Source organism: Polyodon spathula, chromosome 17 (genome assembly GCF_017654505.1).
Source record: "Polyodon spathula isolate WHYD16114869_AA chromosome 17, ASM1765450v1, whole genome shotgun sequence".
NCBI lineage: Eukaryota > Metazoa > Chordata > Actinopteri > Acipenseriformes > Polyodontidae > Polyodon > Polyodon spathula.
The window spans coordinates 23573848-23595823 of NC_054550.1; the positions used below are offsets into that span (position 1 = coordinate 23573848).

General features: G+C 38.2%; 1 protein-coding gene across 5 annotated transcripts in view; it reads left to right on the plus strand.

Moving 5' to 3' along the window:
- The window catches only part of LOC121329894 (kinesin-like protein KIF26A), a 124389-nt gene that overhangs the window by 41504 nt on the left and 60909 nt on the right, over positions 1 to 21976 (plus strand). For 4 of the 5 annotated variants that reach the window (XM_041275887.1, XM_041275885.1, XM_041275886.1 and 1 more), the window contains one exon: positions 17347 to 17847. In XM_041275887.1, coding sequence (XP_041131821.1) covers positions 17347 to 17847 — 501 coding nt within the window. Of the gene's footprint in view, positions 1 to 8533; positions 8636 to 17346; positions 17848 to 21976 lie in introns of those variants that run through there. The other variant, XM_041275890.1, reaches the window with a different exon arrangement.

Here is a 21976-nt window from a genome sequence, read left to right on the forward strand (position 1 = left end):
AGGTACACAAGATAGCATTATCAAGTTGATATAGCAAATCTAGAACTAGGTACAGCGAGACTTGGCCACTGAAGACAAGTGATTATTGGTGGAGAAAATACACTCTGGGGCTGGTAAGGGCACAGGACATTTAATATAGGTTTATTTGTATACTGTATGCATGTACTGTATAAAGTTTTACGTTGAGTAGTATGGCAGTTTTGAATGTAATATCTCATTGAACGATGTGCCATTTCAGTGTGCCAGAATAAAATACACAGATACAGGAATGTGTGATCAAGGACTGTGTTGTTTGAAAAATAATGTTTAATTAAGATTCAGCACTGAGTCTGCTGTTGAGGTGATGGATAAACATGAACAAATAAACTCACCTGCCTCTGACTTAAAAAGTGCAAATTGAAAATGCATTCTGTCAGTCCACCGAGGGAATCTTTTAAATTCAATATAGGCTTCGATGTTTTCCCACTGCGAGGAGATTAGCACATTCTTGCAGATGCTAGCAAAACAGAGGCAGAAGGAGTTACAATGCTCAAAGTCAGTGCATATCTCCTGTGAACTGTATAGTCTGTGCTTTCCCCCTCTTCTTTCACTTCTAAACCCCCAGAGGTTTTTAGGAAACTTCCTCAACAAGGCTTCCAGCAAAATTAAATGAGCCTTTTTGTAAAACAACAAAGTGCCAAAAGTGAAGACTTAAAAGCATATAACGAATCTTTAAAGGAAACCAGTTTCAAGCAGGCAGTTGCATTTCTAAGCAAATATATTTCCCAAGTGCAAGTAAACCGTAACATAATTACAGCTAAACTTTAGAGCCCATTTGGGACACTTTACAGAGGTGTAACTTTTATTTGATCAATCCTGAACTTCAAAGCAGTAGGAAGGAAGTACAGTGCTGGGTGAGGAGAATGGGGAGGAGCTGTCTGCAATTGGGCTTGGGTTTTCTAAGTATAATGAAGGGTATTGCGCGCATACTGTTGCAGGGCTTTTCATAGGAAATTGAAATTGAATTAAAATGCAATTTAAGGGATTCTGTCAAACTGGGTGGCTCAGTATACTGTTAAAAGAGCTTGGTTTCCTTTTCACTTCCAGCCCTGCTTCATGAAACATGGAGGTCTGAGACAATTTCACAGTATATAGGTATCACAAAATCATCATCCTACAAACAAGTGAAAAGACAGTGGTTGGACATGGACACTGAGCGGCTCCAATGCTGGCTGCATCACATAGAGTGTGTTTGCCATACCTCCTCAGTAGATATAACTTAATTCTCCTGAGCTCTCTTAGCCTAGTACTTTTAGTCTGCTAAATTCCTCTATAAAATCTGGACAGTTTCCAGTGTTCATGAATGCATTCAATTAAATTTTAATTAGTTAAGAGAGTCACAGTTCACATGATACACATAGTAGGAGACATGTCCCTTGCTGCAAGTTGTAATTTTCTTGAAAGTACATTATTAATTTTTATAAATTAAATTCTGCAAAGAAAATGTTTTGTGAATATTTATGAAATCCTCTTATTCTCTATAGCCTTTTTCTCTGCACATAAGTAATTTATATAATAATCAAAAAGTAACCTCTAAGATATACAGTATATAGACAGATGTTTTGGCTGAGGCTGTACTGGTTTGTAAAGGTTCATGTGGGAGTAGGAACAAAAAAAAAAATTGTAATTTGCAAAAATCTTATCAAGAGCTCAATGCATTGCTACTGGGCTGGGTATTTGGTTCCTCTCCATTAGAATTCCAATATTAAGACAATGCAACTGTATAGCAAGAGCTCTACATACACCCAAAATATAAAACAAAGAGTTCTGCCAGTACAAAAAAAAATAAAAAAAATAACCTTGTAGACAGACTTCATAGATTATATTTTTAATCTCCCTGTCCCAATTTCCAGTCCCCAGCACTAAATGCCAGGTTACATTACGTCACAATACACTGAGCAGCCCTGTGTGAGGAATCATAATAAGCTCTCATTGCTTATCCTTTAAAGCACTTATTATCGATTCAAATCCATAATTTCTGTTTGCTTTGCAGGGGAGAAATGTCCACAGAGTTTACTCTTAAACGCTGCTCCCCTTTTACTGCCTTAGGTTTAGAGATTATACCCAAAGCCATTCGATAATTTCCATCATGCATCTGGGGACCACCAAGATTATTTACAAGTCATCTTCAAACCACACCACACAAACTAACCATAAACACTTAAAGAATGCCCCAGCACAGTGTTACCTATTGTCTGCCCAACATGGATAGAAAATACGTTAAAATTCAAATACACAGAGAGATATTTGCATAGGCTTTTGCCGGGGAACAATTGTTCTTGGTGTTGAGAGGTACATAGACTTGGGAGAGAAATAAATATTCCGGGGGTAAACACGTCAGTATGCCTGTATACCATTAGCCAATTTTGTATTTTTTTTTTAAAAATTTATTACACAACACATCCGCCTGGACCTGCAGAGAGTACATTTAGCAATGTGAGCATGAACCTGCCAAGATCAACAGCCTCTTCTGTGAGCCGGTGACAGCATGACTGATCCAAAATAAAGAAAGTGTGCTTGGCGGTGCTGGTGTTAATGCACACAGACTTGAGGGATGTCAGAGAGAGAAGACTAAACAGTCTAAAAGAATCATTTGTGCATGTGTGAGTGAGACTGCAAAAAGTAGATTAACTGGTACAATATGATGACAAATAGCTTGATAGATAGATAGATAGATAGATAGATAGATAGATAGATAGACAGACATGCAGGTAGGTGAGATGTAGACAAACACAAGCTTTGTATACATTACTGCCATACAGCTATGGCCAAAGGTTTTGCATTACCTAGAATTTTTGGATTGATGCATATTAATAAAAATTATTAAAAAAAAACCATATATGAATATCATGTAATCAAAGAAACTACAAAATGATACGGTAAAAGTCTACCGGAAGCCATAATAGTAATACAGTATTTCTTGTTCGATTTCGAAATGTCACATTTTTAAAATTTGTGTCAGTTTCTCATAAAGTATATGGAAAACTACAAAGCGGTATGTAATTCAATATGTCAACTTAACATTCAGCAGGTTTCATTTGACTTTATGAAGAAAGATTTGTTAATTCTATAGGGTGATGCAAAACTTTTGTCTAGCTTCTGCATTTCATTTTTCACTCCTCAAAACCATTTGGAAATGACACTAGATTAGACAGTAGATTTATAGGCCGATCCATGCTGTTATTGTGAAATGTATACTGGTAGCAGCTGTAGATAGAAACCAAATTTCCATATCTTAATTTTTATTGTTGTGTTTTGTTGTGTTGTTTTGTTTTATTTTGGCCCTCATGTCATGCTTTTGTGTTTGTTTTGTTAACTAAACTTCCGGTAACATCTTGGACCATGACGCTATCCTGTCACACTATTACTTTATGACTATCTCAATGTGAAAATGGGTAGCAATGATGTTGGGGTATGGTAGTCTGGCTCAAGGAGTGTTCTACCCAACACTAAAGTGTGGGTCAGTGATAAGAGAAAAGAAACAGAGATCCTAGGTTTAAATCCCACCTCGGCTGATTGAAATTCAGTAACTGTACTTCAATCACTTCAAATTAAGTTATTGTTACTAGTTATATTTGCCTTAAAATTCAGCTTTCTCTCAAGAGAAGCAAGTGGTTTTTCAAACAAACGGCCACACCATTGTGGCAGATGAATAAGATGTGAACAACAACTCAGTCTTGGTAATAAGAGAAATTCCCAGGGCTGCACAATGAAACTGTTACAACTCCCCAGATATATATCCTGCAAGATAAACAGAAAACAGTGTTTACTCTGCTCAGCTTCTGGAAAAATATACTGTGTGAGAGTCCTTTCAGAACAAGAATGGCCTATACCATTTCAGACAATGCTGCATACTAAACATGCAGCTTTTAGTCATCTCTTATCAGGGGTCAGTTCTAACTCTGCTTGACTTTGATTTTCAAAGGTTTCAATGCTAATGCAAGGATATTGTGATGGATTTAACAGAGCTTTGTGTGAAACCTCAGAAAAAAAAAATCAGTCCATAGGTTTGCATCCTTTTCAAAGAAGGTCCAAGTAATTATTATTCCCTATCTTCCAACACCTAGCATGATGTGTCTGTGTATATGTCTGGGCGTGTGTATAGAAGGTCACTTAAGAGTTAAAGCCAAAGCCCTGTCTGCTTGGCAGATGTTAAAGATCCCATAGTGATTGGTAATAAAGTGGTGGCTGTATTGACCCCAATACCAGAGCTTTGCTTTACCTCCCCAGCTTGGCTTGAGGACGAGCTTCGGAAATGAGCATGTATGTGAAATAATTATTTAATTAATTAATTAAATGCGGCAAGCCTCCAGTTCCAATGTCTTTTGTTCTTTCTGATCAGTGTTTTTAATTTAACATTCAAAATGCAATAGGCTGACTGGAGCACGTCAATTCGCCCCTATCAATTTGTCCCGTGACAATTCATCCCTGATAATTGGTCCCCATGACAATTTGTCCTGGCGAAAATTAGTCCCAGCGATAATTGATCCTGGCAAAAGTTTGTCCCACCAACAATTGGTCCCTGCAACAATTGGTCCAGCCAATAATTGGTCCCACCGACAAGTGGTCCCCACGATAATTGGTCCCGGTGATAATTGCCCCAGTGACAATTGGTCCCCAAAAGATATTCTCCATATGAACATTTGTAAAGTGTTTAAAGCTGTTGGAATACCGTTGCAAACTATAAGAATTCATTGTGAACCGCTTGCGTGAATGGGGCATGCTTGGAAACGCGAGTTGTGTATAGTTTATGTCTCTTTCTCCTCTCGCTGTTGCTTCAGCTGTCAGATCTCTGTCCCTTCCTGCTGTGCGTGATCTGCCGCTATGTGTAGCACGCTGGTCTGAGTTCACGTGGTCTGGTTGGTAATATGCAAATTGAGACTGCAAATATGAGCCAATAAGTGTATCCGCTACAACACTTTTATGATTGATCTATTTGTGTCTGTTGTTGTTATTGTTGTTTTTAATTGCTTACCTCAATAAATTTCCTCGCAAAACTTTCAACATTTTATCTTTAATAACCTGGCCGCTAACAGGAATGAAAACAAATGTTTCAAGTTTTCTTACTGAAGCGCAGTGGTGTAGAGGTTAAGACGACTTCGCTGCAAAGTAGGAGTTGTAGTTTTTTTAACACGTTAATTATTAAAAGTTACATTACTAGAATATACAAGATAGGTTATCATGTCTGTTACAAAGTAATAAGTATAATTTTGGTTTTACATTTAGTGACATAACCTCTATTTTGTGATGCTACAGACATACATTCCATCCATTACACGGTGGAAAACTAACCCTCACTTAATATTAAAATAAGGCTTTCGCAGTTCTTTAGAAGTTATTTAGAATCCTGTTATAATAACAAAAAGGTGTTACGAAAAGTGAACTGGTGTCAAATATAAGACAAAGGTAGTTAGAGGACATCAGTTTGCAATGATACTCTAACAGGTTTAAACCCTTGCACGTCGTTACAAATGTTCATATGGAGAATATCTTTTGGAGACCAGTTGTCATCGGGACCAATTATCGCAGGGAACAATTGTCTCTCGGAGCAATTATTGTGGGGAACAATTGTCGGCGGGACCTATTATTGTGGGGACCAATTGTTAGCGGGATTATTTTTTGCCGGGACCAATTATCGCCGGGACTGATTTTTGGTGGAACCAATTGTCGTGGGGACCAATTGTCGGGATGAATTGTCCCGGGACGAATTGACAGGGGTGAATTGTCATGGACCCAGTTGATACAGATGCCAAGGCTGTTTTGATGGTTTAAATAAAGTTTAATATTTATTTAACTGTTCTAGACATTGAAGAACAGTTTCATGAATATAAAAACTGAAAGTTATATAAAAACAAATAATTCTTTAGAAAACTAAAACTTTCCGATTTCCTCACTGTAGTATCATTGAGTTTATTATCCCTTTAAGTGTAGTTTTAATGCACTTAAGAGGTGCTCAATGGTAATTTAAGAAACCCCAATAGAGGTTTGCAGTTAAACTGATTCAAAGGAGTTAAGTTGCAGTCTACGTACACAGCTTAGATGCCTGCCATAATTTACTGCACTATTACTGGGAGAAAGTGTTTTTCATGTGGGACTGAAAACAAAACAAACAGTTTAAGCTACAGTAAAATTAAATGATGCTCCAGTGGGAGGGGAAACAGCTTAATTGGTTTAAACAAAGGAGTGTCTAACTGTGTTGTCTTTCAGGTAAACGTCCCCCATATGATTGGTTTATCCCAGGCTGAGGTAGCCCCACCTGGGTTGACTACCCACAACAACCTCGCAGTCTACATACAACTTCCATAATCAAGTTAGCTGCTTGTGGGCTATAAACTCCGCTCACTAGCATGTGCTAATAGGCAGTGTAACAAACTACAGGTTTAACTGAAGTATAAAAATAAGCAAACAGGCCTGGCCTTGGTGGAAAGAGAAATAACACTTTCAGCAAGGCTCTATAATTGTATTTATTGATTTAACAATTAGAATTAGTGAGGGAATAAATCACAACTGTCACAATGTTTACAGTGTTGCTGTAGTGACCAGCAGAGCTATACTTTTTTTTTTCTTGTTTGGATACAAGCTAATACTTGTTTGTCAGAGCACATGAGTCTGTTGCTACACTAGTTTTATTTTTTAATTTTTAACTTTAATCCCATTCGTGGGACGTTATAACACAACAAGGGATGTGGTTTGTTTAGCTTTCAGACATTTATGTTTTCTTTTGTATTCCAAATGAAATTATTTCAGTTTCAATTAATCTTAGTTACAGCTTACACAAAGATGTTTTCATTGGATAGAGAGAACTGGAACGTTTTTGTCCTCTGCACTCACTTGGTACTGGCTTTTTCGCATGTCTTGAAATGAAATATATGTGTTTACATAATGTATGGAAGCATGCCACATCTGGAATCATTTAGATAAACTTGAAGTATTTGACCTGGACAACTGTTTTCTTTTCACTCCTAGTGCAAACTTTTTTCTTTTCTTTGGCTGTTATTTTAGGTTTCATAAATACGTGAAAAAGGATCACTATGATTTACAGCGGCTCCTATGGCAGACTATAAAGTGTAAAATACAAGGAAATGCCATAATTGCGGAGTGCATGTCTTCCTAGTATTTTAATATTTTCCACATCAAGTATTTTGAAGTGTTAGTCTTTTGAATGTTGAATATAGACTTCCTAGGCGGACACAGCATAAACAATAGTGCCATGGTACATGAAATAGCAGGCTGCACAGTCATACTAAATCATGCATTTTAAATGTTGTTGGCTGTCTCAGCTTGAATAAGCTTCAGCAGAGCAGAGTTCATTATTTTAAAAAAAAGTATTTTCACAAATAATTTTTTATTGCAAAAATAATTATTTTAATTGGTCTCTATAATTCTCCCTTTTGGTATACTTTTAGGTACTGTAAATGACAATCAATCTTGTTAAATACAGCTTTGAATAATTTAACACTGCATAGAGCTGGAATTCTGTTTTATTTTTATTGAGTGTGGGGGTGGGGTTCAGCACTCAATCAGTCAGGACGGCGCAAACAGAACCCCAGATGTAGAAGTTATGTGTTGGTCTATGCTAGAAACAAAATGTATTAGCAAAGAGGAGTGGATAGTTGGAGAATTGAGAGTCCTGTCCAATAAACTTTTAATGGCAACTCCAACTTATCAGCAATATAGTTTTGTAACCTTTTAACCCTGAATGTGCTTCAGGTAATTTATTAAACTCTTTTGTATACTGAAATTGAAAGTTGAACAATGAGTGTGGTTTTCCCATAGGTAGCATTATTATAACCAAATGGGCATGGTTTCACACACTGGTGTACTGTTTGTTTAGTTTATTTAAAACTACAGAATACATTTCAATTGCCACTTCTATCTAGCTTTGACTCAGTATTCACATTATGTTATTGACTCTGGAACAGATAACAACAGCAAGCAAAAATTGAACATATAGTATTACTGTAAATGTTGATCCATAATAATTCACTCAAACAAAGGTGTGTGTTGCTTGGTTAAACTTCCAGCTGTAACAGAGGAACAGTTTGTAGATAATTAAGTTAAACATCCATTAAATGTGATTCATCAATATTACAAGAAGTCCAACTAATCAGGCTTTGCGATTAACAGTAAGTAGATCTAGGAGGTCTATGAAATAAAAGTAGACAAACACCACTTTTTAGTATGATGCATACAAAATACATACTGGCAGACCCTATTTCAGAGATAAAATCTTGATACAGAATGATAATAACCTCTGTTTATATGGGAACGACTCCGTTTTTAGCACAGTAATACAATCCCGAGTTGCAGTTTGCCAGTTTTGTTGATGCCTTTAGCCAATTGACAATGCCAGTGGGAGAGGCCTGAAGGTAATTAATGAGTTTGATGACTGGAAGGTTGGTTCACATCATTTGTTCACGCTGTGGGGCTAGAGTCACACCGCCAAGGATAAGGTTACTAATAGATGTCCGATGTGTCTGACGCTGCGCCTAGGTTTCATTTTATCCGCAGTACTGCTTTAAGCTGTTCACTTCGCAGAAGACTAGTACACCGTAATGGAATAAGTGCGCGCTCTGCGTAAACGTTTTAAGCACAGGTAAGTTTGAATTGTACTGTACTGTATTCTACATAACTTTTAGGTAAACGAACCAACAGATATTTTGCACTGTTTAGATGGGAGACTAATTTTAACGTGCTTCAGTGGAGTATTATGCTGAGTTGCGCTGGTGGACTGCCAGATAAAGCAGTGTTACTGTTAAGAAAGTGACGTTTTACGCTGTGTAGAACTTTGTTGAGACGCTTTGCTAAATTACACCAGCAAGTGCAACGTGTTTGCATTAATTTTGAACGAAAGCCGAACTAATTCAAGGTTATGTTGAAAACTAACCGTATTAAAGGTAAATCAATCGAGCTCTTGTTTCGTCCTCGCATTTCTTATAAATCGTTTAAACCAGGAAGCAATGTGTGTTTTTTTTAGTACCAAATAACGAGATTATTGTTTGTAAGAGATTACCGGGTTTTAAAATGACGAGCCAGTAAACAAATCATAAAAGCGCTTTTTAATGTCAATAAAGCTCAGACCCTGCAACTGGAAGTCAGTCGACCAGGACAGGAGTCAACATTTGGAACGCAGAGAAGTGATGCAGAAAAAAAAGATAACGCAGGGATGAACTAGGCATGAACGACTTGCATATGTTTGAAATAAAATATATCTCACCATTTCTCGTTTTAAAAAAAAAAAAAAAAAAAAAGTTTTTTTTTTTTTTTTTTTTTTTTTTTTTTTTTTTTAACTTTTCTTGATGGCCGTTACTTCCTTGGTGTTAACAACAGTGGTACTGTTTCAGGAAAGTTACAGCTTTGAAAACGTATGTGAATATTATTAGCTTCATAGTAACAACATGAATTTGAGAATTTTGCATTGAAAATATAGGAGGGTGCATATTTTATAAAGTAATTGAACATCATCCAGTAGGCCTACCACTGATATCAAGTAGCACCTTAAAAGGTTCTTTTAAGAGTTACTAATCCTGAGCAAATCCTGGTAATTGTCTTTTATATAGCCCAGATTGTGGCGCATATATATAAACAAACCCCTACCTGGGTTATATAGAAAGATGGTATGTGCAGTCACATGTAAAATGCAGGTAATCTGCCTGTGTTTCATGAACAGTAGGCATTGAAAAGTCTATAACACAGCACCTTAACAACAAAGAAGAGGTATCATCCAAGGTTTAAGAATTCTTATTGAAAGAGGCCTGATCAGATATCCTAATGATACTGCAGTAATAGCCTACAGTTAAAAATTGTAAACATTGACTCCAGGGATAGAGTTAGGATTTTACGGAGGTAGTTTGGATACCCAAATGGTTTTGTGTGGTAGTCCAGTTTTCATTTTCATAATCAAGTATATCCGAACATGGTTATTGATTGCCTTGTCATGTGACATTTGAAATACATACTTTATTCCATATAATGAATTTGAAGTACAATTGAAGGCGAAGGGCAATGGAGACCCTCGTCACTATTAAAATTAATAATAATAATAATAATAATAATAATAATAATAATAATAATTGTTTATTTTTTTGTCTAAAAATGTGTTAAATGTTATAGTCCACATCTTTAAATAGTGCTCATGTTGGTGGAAATGGGGCAATCCTGAAAGTTTTTATGAGGTGGAGGACACAATTTAAACTGACATGCAATGTTTGATTGGCATTAACAGTGGTCTTCATTCTTCATGGCTGCCAAGAATATACTGAAACACTATAACAGACTTGAATTGTCAAAGGGTGCCCAGGTGTTGGAGCACAATATTGGTAGTCTGGCCATATTACCAGAAATTTAACCACACATGCTGGTCCTGATTAGGCAAACCCTGCTTCGCTTATTTAACAAATTGCCTCAATTACAGAAGCAATAACAAAGGACATGCCAGCTACAGCAGCAGTCCCAGTGACATAGAAATAAAAGTGGTGTTTCTAATTGAAAACAGTAATTCTATATGAAGGCTTTTATTATAATCAGGTGGAACTTATGTTACCGTAGTATTGGTTTTGAAAGAGTTTTAAGAAAAAAGTTAAACTAAAATTATAAGTCAGTTTGTGTTGTCCTCGTTAGATTGTGGTTCTGGTTTTAATAGACCAGCTAGGCAACAAAAAAGAAACTAATTAATTTGTGTTCCAAATCTTACAGATCACACAGCTCAGCAGCCAAGCCATTGAATATTTAGGATATGCCTCAGGGATGCCATGTCAACAGAAGCAATAAAACTATAAAAAAGCAGATCCTACCATACAGCTGTCTTTTGATAATGGCTGATCTCTGATAGATATAACTACAGTGTGTGGTTGTCATATCAAGTGTGTCCATCAGTGGACCATTCCAATGGGCCATAAACAGATGTGCAGTATGTCTGGAAACTTTCATGGGGCCAAATTTAGTGTGCAGTTCTGTAGTTGATCTCTCCTGATCTTAAACAGATATCCTATCTAAAGTACTGGCATAAATAACGACCCCTGCGATGTTCTGATGTTTATTGGTCTAGATGATCTCCGCTATGTCCAACCTCAAATGTTTTTGGTTGAAATGTGAAATACAGGGTCGATGTCATTTTTAGACCTTGGTAATCACTGAGGTGAGTCTGTTGTTATTCATTTCAAAATTAGTGGTCTTTTTTATTCGTTGCGTTAGGGGTGGGGGGGGTGGGGGGGAATGCAACAGTTAAAGTTTACTTGTGAGTTCTAAAAGTCATTGAAACATTTGAAGAGGTTTACAAACCAGACACCAGTTTAATTCAAGCTAAGTTTTACCCCTTTTTTTTTTTTTTAAAGCAGTTTTGGTACTAAATCTGTAATGAAGTCCCAATAATACTGCCATTTTTTTAAATATGCAATTAAGGCTAAAAGATGATGAGGCTAAAACCAGTTAGCACCAGGAGGAACGGTGTGTTTTAATTGTGACGGGAGTATTATAATACTAGGCTTTTCACACTGGGAGTCTGAGGTTTACTACACGGCAGGCTCTTCCTTTCAGGTTACTTTTCCCTTGTCTTTCTGAGGGTCTGTAATTATGGCTGGAGTTGTTCGAGTCTACAGAGGCCCAGGCGCCCTGCGGTTATCAGTCCACACATCCTCCCCCCTTCTTTAAATATTGCTGTTGAGTTTGCATCAGGGTATTTGCATGATTTGGTGAGGGAGTCATGGTGTTGGATTTGGGGTGGGATGGGGCCTACTTCACTGACGAGTGTTTCTGACGCAGGATGGTGAACATATTTTAATGGGCTGAGGTGAGAAATTCTGTCCTTTTTTATTTCCGTTAAAGATAGTTAGCAGCTATGTACATTTCTTTTTATCGCTTGCCAGGTGCTGTTAGTTGAAAAGTTTTCCCTAGAGATGTGAACGTTTGAGTTAAAATGTATTTTAAGTGACTTTAGTTTCAGCTTACCTCTGGCTAGTGACTTATTAAACTAACAAGCCAGGCCATATTCTTACCAACTGCATTGAATTAGAATTCACCATGCGCTTGAACTAAAATGAACTTGCAGAACAGTAGTGCATCTGTGCCTGTTTAAAAGTAAATTTTACACCACAACTAGTGGTTAACATAAGTGGGCTATAGAACCTATTTTGATTTTTCTCTTCAGTTTAATAAAATATGTGATGACTGGCAGTATGCTACAGAAGAGTCCCAGTGGCTCTGGGTTGTGGTGTTAGCCCCTGTTTATACACTATCTTTATGAACATGCTTGAGTCAGTTACAAAGGGCTGCGTGCACATCCTGGGTTGGGTCAGTTTTACATCACAATCTCAGGATGACACCTCCAGCTACACCTCAATTATTGCTTGTGTATTGACAGGTGGAGAAAGTGAAGGCACCATGGAAACCTGTGCTACTTAAATCAATCTGCACAACAAAATACATTTCTGTATTTATTTCTTTTACACTTCTATACTTGTTAATAAATTATCTGTAGAAAATTTTTTTTTATTTTTGACTTGCAAACCCAGCATTTAGCATTATATTTGAATCCAAAACTGAGAAGTTAATGCCCGTTTATGGACAGAATTCTTCGTTTTGCTTTTGTTCATAAATATTTATATAACTTCTTATTTCTCCATACCATGAACATCTTCAAAATCAATGGATTGTATTTGTGAACTGTTCTTCCCATGTTAAATGCCTCAGTGGTCAGTTTATGCTTTTGGCATTTTTTTCCTGCCTACCTGTGCTTTATCATTATTTCACTGAGTTTTAACTTTGCTTTAACTTAGTACATAGCAGTAAAGTTTTACAAGTTTAGCTCTGAATCATAAGCGATGATACCTAGCCATGATCAGAAGCATCTGAGCATCTACCTCCAGCTCACTTACAGAAACATAAACTACTAAGACAGTTTTACAGGGGAACCCTAGTCTGTTATCTCATTAATTGAAAAGACCAACAAGAAAGCGTTGCCTTATATTAGACTCCCTAAATCAATGCTTAGCAATATGTGGAGTAAGGATCAAATGCTAAAGAAAGATTGATTTCTTCAAAGTAAATGCTGTAGATGGGGGATCTGGGCTATTGAGGGTTCATGTTTGATTGCTGCTTGATTGTCTCCTAGGTTCTAAATGTTTTGGTAGTGGTATTTCATAATTAACCAGGCAATTGTGTTTAAGGGTTTTGAAAAGCAGAAAGACTGTTGCCACTAAATGGGCAGGGTGATGAGAAACAAATTGCTTGTTTTGTAGCTTAACACATTGGCTTTTTCTTTTTAAGAATGGGAATCAAAGTATAGTTCATGTAAGGATATATGTCCTGCACACAGTGGCTCTGTAACCTGCTCAGATGTTTATAAAGTATATTTGTACAGTTTAAATATTAGCCTAAATGTGTTTATTGTGTGGTCGTACAATGTTAAGTCAATTTGTTGTGCTAATGACAGAAGTTATGGGACATTTTAAAGGAAGAGTTATTTTTTAAATTTTTTTTTAATCTAAAGATTTTTGACTGTGCATATCACCTTTAATATTTTTTGAATATTGCCTCAGGACCTTGAAAAGGTCATGCAGTACAAGTAGCATAGCTGTACACAAACAGTAAGAGTAGGTACTTCTTTGATTTGAAGACAACTTATCGCCAGTGGGTTCTTAAAATATGCTGATCCCTCTGAAAGTATCTTCCTGTAACTCATCACACACCCAGTATAATTTTCCAGGCAATACCCTATAAGAGCATTAAGTTGGTCTTTTTTCTTATTTATGTGGGGCATTTGTTTTGTTGGCTGCTTTACAACAGCAATAGGGTTAATCTCTTCTAAGCTGCACACTGGTCTGCTATATTATCTCTCAACTAAAGAATGGCAGTGACAGTGAGTGCATTTTTGATGGGATTTGTTGAAAACAAAAGCTTCCAATCCAGTCTAGTCAGAACTTGCAGAGGTTTTATAGAATTTACTTATTTTTGTTTACTAACTCTCTTCCATCCAGTACATTTTCACACTTTAAACGAGCCGGCTGCATGTCGACTGCAAAACAGGAATTTCTTCCTCTAGTGGGATGTGGCGTTAAGTCTGGGTCAGAGCTGTCTAACCCTGCTCTGCAGTGAATGGCTCAGCAGTGTTTTGCATGCTGAGTCTCAACGGGCTAATGCAGCCAGCAGCGCTCATCTCTTCTCTCAGTGGCAGAGACCAAATTGTTGTCTCCGAGGTATATAAGGTTTGGGAGGCAGCAGGGTTGAATGGTTAGCTGTGGGGAAAGTCCTAGCTTGGTTTTTTATGTATTATATTGTGTGTAATAAATCTGGCACATTCATGTGTTTTTACAAATCATAAGTTTTCAGTATGAAACGTGACACACTTTCAAAATGAAAACATTACAGAGTTAGTATCGGGGATGACCTCCCTGAGCATTAACACAATCCTGGTAGGGTTGACTCTGGATACACTGCTGTGGAATGTTATGCCACTCTTCCTGTGCAGCTGCAGCCAGCTGGTCGCGGTTGTCTCCCGTGGGTGGCGCTGGCGATTTGGTCCCACAGATGTTCTATTGAACTCGGGTCAGGAGTAAAAGCTGGCCACAGCAAAACCTTGGTTGCCCTCAATCTGCACCAAAGGCGTTCTTGTGTTAAAGCGGATTCCTCCCCACATCATTACACTTCCAACGTCTTACCAGTTGGCTTGAACAACGTAACTCTCACCACATCTCCACACATGTTTTCTGTTAAGTCTGTTAGGGGAAAAACTGCATTCATTGGTGAGTAAAACACTCCACCTGCCGCCACCTCAGCTCTTCTCTGGTCCACAGAAGACGACAATTTCATCTCTCAGTTGTCTACATGTTACCCCTGAACGGCCTTCGAGCATGCAAATCATTTTTATGCAGACGGCAAGCTACAGTCATTCTGCTCATGTACGGCTTATTTCTTCCTGGGATTTCTCGTGCTGTAGCCATTGCAGTCTGAAAACGATTACGCAGATGGATCAGTCAGATGTGACGATCCTGGACTGGTGTGGTGACCTTCTACCTTCCAGGATGTAGCCTCTCCCTCTCAGAGCCAGTTTCCTGGTTTCTCTGGACTAGTCTGCTGATTGTTGAAGCAAAACATCTCATTCACCGGGCAACTTCTCTCACAGACAGGCTGTCTTCAGTCATGCAAATAGCAACCAGGCGATTTTCATTACACAAGCGGGGCATGCATTGCTGTTTTTGCGTTAATTAAAATCATGTCTTTTAAGAATGGATATTTATACCAATTCTTAATCCACTCTTTTAGGTAATTTTAACTCAACTGAAATACCAAACATTGAGCACCTGCTGTTTTTATGAAATCACATGACTTGAGCTCAGTATTTTGTTATCCCAAGGAACAATACTACTCAAACAATTAACAAACTTACCTGCTCACTATTTAAAATTTAAATAACATTTTGTGTGTGCGTTTTCATTGTGCATCAGTATAATTAAGATCAAATGTATTACATTTTAAACTTGAACAAAGCCACAAACTATTAATCCAAATACAGCTATGGCAGCATGTTACATTATCTGTCTAGCTGGCTGGTTTCAGTAAGCTTATAGGACTCTTGTGTATCAAGAACTGAGGCTCTAACTTGAGAAGGATTGAATTTCTGGCTCCAGTGTGCCCATCATTTAAGACTTGGATAAAAACTGACTGCTGGCAGGAATTGTTCAATGTTCAAGGGCTTAAATAGGAGCTGGAATGATGGTCGCTGTTACCCTTTAGTGTCTGCTAGCCACATTTCACTCTGGTTTATTACAGTCCCTCCTGAAGCGCATTATAAACATTTATGTATTGGGGTCCTATTGTGTGCCTCTGAATGTTGCCATGCTTGACTTTTTATGCTGCTTAAGAGACTTCAATGAATTTGTGTTGCATGCTGGGGCTGTAGTGGAGCAGCAGGGCTGCTCACTCAGGATACAGTCTCTCTCCTGAGCATTAAAGAGACAGGCAGGCGAGATTGAAGTGTGGCTAATTATAAGTGTGAGGAGATGTTATCAGGTGCACCTCAAGCCTCTGCCTTTCATAACAGATGATTGTTTTCACACTAGGCTTTTTTTTTTTTTTTTTTTTTTTTTTTTATCTATGCAGGTAGTTATGATTTATAAATAAGTGATAATTTGGTGGATATGTCCAACTTGTCCAACCCCCCCTCCAATTTAAGAGAGTCGGTTCAGTGAGGTTTCGGAAGGATTATAGGATGAAATGTTATGAGGATGAAACTGTCTCGTGGTGTGGGACGTGGTAATGGGAGTAGGAGTTCACCAGCTAGTACAGTAGTCTATGCGTATAGGAACACCTTATAAGAGACAACACTTTGCCTAACACCCTTGTGGTAAAACAAAATTTTCCCATTGTAAATGCTCCACCTAAAGGTACAGGAATTTCACTTAAAAGAACACTTTTTGGCACCGCTTGCAATTCATTCACAACTGATACAAGTACTGTTTTGTAACCAGATAACTCATCATCCTTAAACTTAAATTCAGTCTTTTCAAATGTGACTTGTCCTAGCAACAGTGACTGGAGGCATACTGAATGGCCACAAGTGCACATCGCCACAAAATGGCATGTGAACAAATGGTGAAACGCAACACTGTTTCTTGCTACAGAAAGTTGGAAATTGTTTGAGCTCCTGAAAAAAAAAAAAAAAAAAAACTTGAATCGGTCACAAGTCACAGAGCAATTTAGTGTTTTCCATTTTGGTGATTTTAGTTTACCGTTTGGTTAAGTAATTTTTATGCATGTCTTCAGTATTGCTCCTGTACAGGCATCATAGTTAATACAGAGCTGCTGTTGCATTTTGTAGGGGTGCTGTGTTAATTTAGTTATTTGTTTTGCTCGATTAGTTTATGTTGTTGAACTAAACATGAAAAGAATCTGCTTTTTTTTGTTTCAGATTTTCCAAGTTCCCAAGCATTCAATTTTTCTTTGGTATTGGTAAATTGTTTTGTGAGTTATTTACTTTAACTGGGACTGTAGTAATAATAATCATAATGTGTTATGTGGTTTAGTGAAGTTGGGTAGTGGTGGAATATCTTAATAAAACAAGCATTACTGTTCAGGATCAAGAGCATGTTCAAATCTCTGGTATGCTTTACTCTGAGCATTCTTAAAATGTTCTGTAAGCAGCCTTTCAAAAGTCTTTACCCAGCACCCTTCTCAAGTTCATTTTTTTTGGTTGTCATTTCTAATTGAAATTACTCAATTGAATAAGAGATGCTAAAATAAAGTGTATACTCTATTATGAATGAATAAATGGGTCACTCAATTAACACCTTTTCCTTTGTCTTTTGCTTTCAGGATCCAGGCTTTGCTGCTGTACTTTTTGACAAGCTCCAAGTGCCTGAGTACCCACTGAAGGGGCGGCATGAGAGTGACAACCGCTGTGAAGTCTGTGCCACCCACCTCAATCAGCTGAGAGAGGAAGCCCTCCAGATGGTCCAGGCCCTTGCCCAGACGGGCAGCAAAGAGACACCTGACTTTGCCCCCAGCACGTTTTCTGGCATCCCTCAAAGAACTGGGCTTCACAACATGGTCACCCTCTCCTCTTCCAAGGACTGGGCCCTGCAAGCCAGCAGGCAGACCAGCAAGCCAACCAACACCCTTCCCGGAGCAGACAGAAGAAAGGGTCTCGGTTGGCCGCAGGGTGTGAGCAACATACCCAAGTCCAGTGTCCAGGTGACCGTGGGATCGGGAGCCTTGAGCAGCACATTGAGCTCCGTCACCATCCAAGCACAGCAATACCTGGAAGGTATGTGGAGCATCTCCAGGGTCAACAACTTCCTTCCTCAGGCCTATCTGGTAAGTTCTGATAAAATACCTGTGGTTAATGTTCCTACTGCCTTTGATAGGCACATTCCTTCAGAAGACAAGCACCTTCTAGGCTTTGTGACGTTTATTGTATATATACCATATATATATATATATACTCATATGATATATATATATATATATATATATATAATATATATATATATATATATACACACACACACACACACACACACACACACACATAACACTCATATATGAAGTGCAGTACCTTTGGAGTTACCAGATTACAGACTTTAATGTTCTTGTATTTTTTTAGATGAGCTGCAAAAGAGGTTATTTTCATTATCGTTTTGCTGTTGTGAGCTTAAGCAAGCATTTGATGTTTTTTTATTTTTATAAATGTATAACAGCCTTGATTAGATGTGTCTATCAGATGCCAGCAATCTCAGCAATTAAGCTTCTATTAAATGTGCTGTGAGTAGATGAGAGATATTACATGAGGTATCCAACTGGTAATAAGTCCCAGCTCAGTCTCTAGGTCCAGAAGTGATTACTTGGTGGATGAGATCCAGGCAACCTTAGAGGAAAATCAGTTATCTACAGTAGTTAAGGTAGAGTTTACATGGATTGATTGACAGCACCTGGAACAATCTAATAACATTCTACAAGTGAGTTATAATAACCTGACAGAGACAAGTGGAATACCAAATTCCTTTTTAACTGTGAACTTTCCTTGTTTTAAAATTCATGTTATTTATTCTGATTGATTATGATGCATCTGTGTCAGTGTTCTGACGTGATTTCTCTTCCCTTGTCTGGTTCATCATCAACCCTCATGTGTGTAACCAATAAATAAATAAACAAATAGTGTCACACAGATGTGGCCTGGGAAGTCATGTACAAGAAAAATGACACAGAATATTAAAAACAACTACTCACAACTTATGTGCAATATGTCAAACTGTTAATTAATCAATAGGCTAGCAGTAGGGTGAGTGAGTTGATTATGTATTCAGCGTAAATTTGATTAACAAAATATGCAAGTTTAATAACAGCAAATAATCATGAGATGCTGTGCTGACATCTAAGTTACAGTGGACCATTAAAGGCGGTTACTTAGAGTCTTTGCTCTGTTCACTCTGACCAGTTTTGTGGGCAATATGGGCACACAACATGACATCACTTGTCTGTCTGTTTGTAATCTGTGGGTGACATGTTTTTAACAAAAGACACAGCTTGGGTTCCAGCAGCCCATCCCATCTGGTGCTATGAGGATACCCGCTGTAGGCTGAGGTACCCTGGGTGTTTGGGTGCCTGTACAATTGCCATCGGGCTGCTAAACATACAGTGGTAGTGCTTTTCCTGTGTCTGCTTCAACTATTACAAATATTTAGAATGCAGGTCAATTTCAAGAGACTTTTACTGGCCCTGAGGCAGACATTTCACATGCCCTAAATTAAATGGGAAAGTTATATTATTTGGAGGTTCACTCCTGCTTCCTGTATCGGTTTAGGAATTCTCATTTAGTTCCCTACTTGTTTTGGAAGAACGTTATTGTCCCACTGTGTGCGGCATTTGATATTTCATGCATGCTGTTTCCATTCACTTTCAACATTTTCCAACAGTCTTATAAGCAGATTATTTATTAATTTGCTTAAGGTCCCCATTGTTTTCAAGCATAATTCAGTTTGAGTTACAGCCGCTACATTTATTTTGAATAATTTGTCTGACTTGCCTGCAGACCAGTCCATAAAAAAAATAAATAAAAAAAAGTTCTTGGCTGCTGTGTCTTTTAAATGGATTCTGTTGTATTTTCCTTTCCGTTCCATTGCCATATCGATTTTTATATCAGAACTGTAGCCATAATGGACATATAATGATGGGTTCTGGCAAACAAATCAATGGTGAGATTAAACCATGTAACAATTTTTTCTTTTTTTTTGGTTCCTGGGTAGTAAGTGTTATTTCCTAATTGCTTATGCCTCAAAAAGTATAGAAAATGGTTATTATTCCCCACAAACTTTGCTTTTGTGACCAGGACAGTGATATTTTGAAATTTACCTATTTTCCAGAACATTCCAGATAGATTCAGTGCTGAGTAAACTTGGAGTAACTTCTAGAACTTTCCAGTAATATAAATAGTAGTATAAATACAGGGGCCTTAATACCACCAGTTCAGTTTAGTTCCAGCTGCCTAAGTGGATACATATCTGCATTTTTCTGAGATGGCATCAAGAGGCTGCAATGGTGGCATTTCTGATGGGTCTCCAAGGCAGTTTTACCAAGTTTCCCTGCTATCTTTGCCTTTGGGACAGCAGGGACACCAAGGCACACTACCACAGGTGGGACTGGCCACAGCGGACTGAGTTCTCTGTGGGGAGGAACAATGTCAAGTGGGAGCTACTGGTGGACCCCCGGAAGGCGCTGATGCCACCACTGCACAACAAATTGTGCCTTATGAAACAATTTATCAGAGCTCTAGATAAGGAGTCGGCAGCCTTCAAGTACCTTCAAGACTTCTTTCCTAAGCTGTCTGAGGCAAAGGTCAAAGCCAGTGTCTTCGTCAGACCACAGATAAAGAAGATCCTGGAGTGCAATGAATTCCCCAAGAAGCTCACTAGTAAGGAGAAAGCGGCTTGGAACAGCTTTGTCGCGGTAGTTTGGGGCTTCCTGGGCAATCACAAGGCCGAAAACTATGTGGAGCTGGTTGAGACTCTGATGAAGAACTACGGCACAATGGGCTGTAGGATGTCCCTCAAAGTCCATATCCTTGATGCTCATCTTGATAAATTCAAGGAGAACATGGGAGCGTACTCGGAGGAGCAAGGCGAGCACTTCCACCAGGATATATTGGACTTTGAACGCCGCTACCAAGGACAGTATAACGAGAACATGATGGGAGACTACATTTGGGGGCTGATTCGTGAAAGTGATTTACAGTATAATAGTAAATCCCGAAAAACTACTCGCTTCTAAATCTTTTGTAGTCATTTTTGTATTACGTTAGTATAAATACATGTTAATTTGGATTCATATGTTTTTTTCTGACTCATTTTCCACAGTGACTAGTAATCATTGATCTAGTAGCGAGATCAGTAATACTGGTAATGGATTGGGTGGTGGTGGGGGATTTAGTGAGCTGCATAAGCGACTGTATGATATAATTGTGTTTGTCTGCCCTGGATACAGTTGTTAAAGTGGATAGCGAGTCCAGTTTATAAATATTTACCATGCTTGTTCTCTGGGATTAGGAGAAATGGATGAGGTAGGGATAATTTGGGATGGCTCATGCATTATGCATTTGCTGCATATGAAACGCAGATTAGGCATAGGCATTCCGGTTTCTGCCCCAGTCACAGCTTAAGGACCATGACAAAGCCATTAAATGTGATCTACTACTGTCTAGCTGTCCTGGCCAGGTTTTAAAGGCATGTTTCCTTGTGAGGGGAACATCTGATCAAACCTAAAAGTGCCTTGGCGCTAGCTTGCTAAATTCTACACGGTGAACAGATTGTGTGCCTGTCAGCGTCTCCCAAACTGACTGCTTGTTGGTGCAGCAGTTTCCATGACATGTGAATGCCTGTTGGACGGAAGTCAGATTTAGGTTTAACACTTTACTACCTCCCTGCCATTTACATCTAAATACTGTCTTAAATACTCTGAGTACAGATATTCAAAACTTTGCATTCCAGCATAAATAAATTGAGGTGGGTGGCGCAAAGACCTCTCTGGATATTAGAAATACATTATTACATAATCAAGAGAGCAGTTGGCATAGGATATGTTTGTTCAAAACTGACATGGGTTGTCAGCTGTTTATTGATCAACCAGTTAATAGGATCCCAGCATAAAGCCTTTAAGCACTGCTTGCATGCAGATTAAGCAATGTTTTATACAAATACAAGACTTTGTTTGTAAATCTATTCCCTCAGTTATTCAACATGAAAAAAGAGGTTCTAGCCACTACATGGAAAATAGAACGTCCCTACAGGATATGAAGTGCAAGCACTGGGGGACGAAGACATGAGCCTTTCTTTAAAGAGGTTGTATCTAGGAAGCCTAAAGTTAATGTCGGAACCTGGAAATGTATTGCTGGTACATGACTCATCACAAGTATTCTGCCCAGAAAACGCTACATGTGAAAGGCAACAGATTT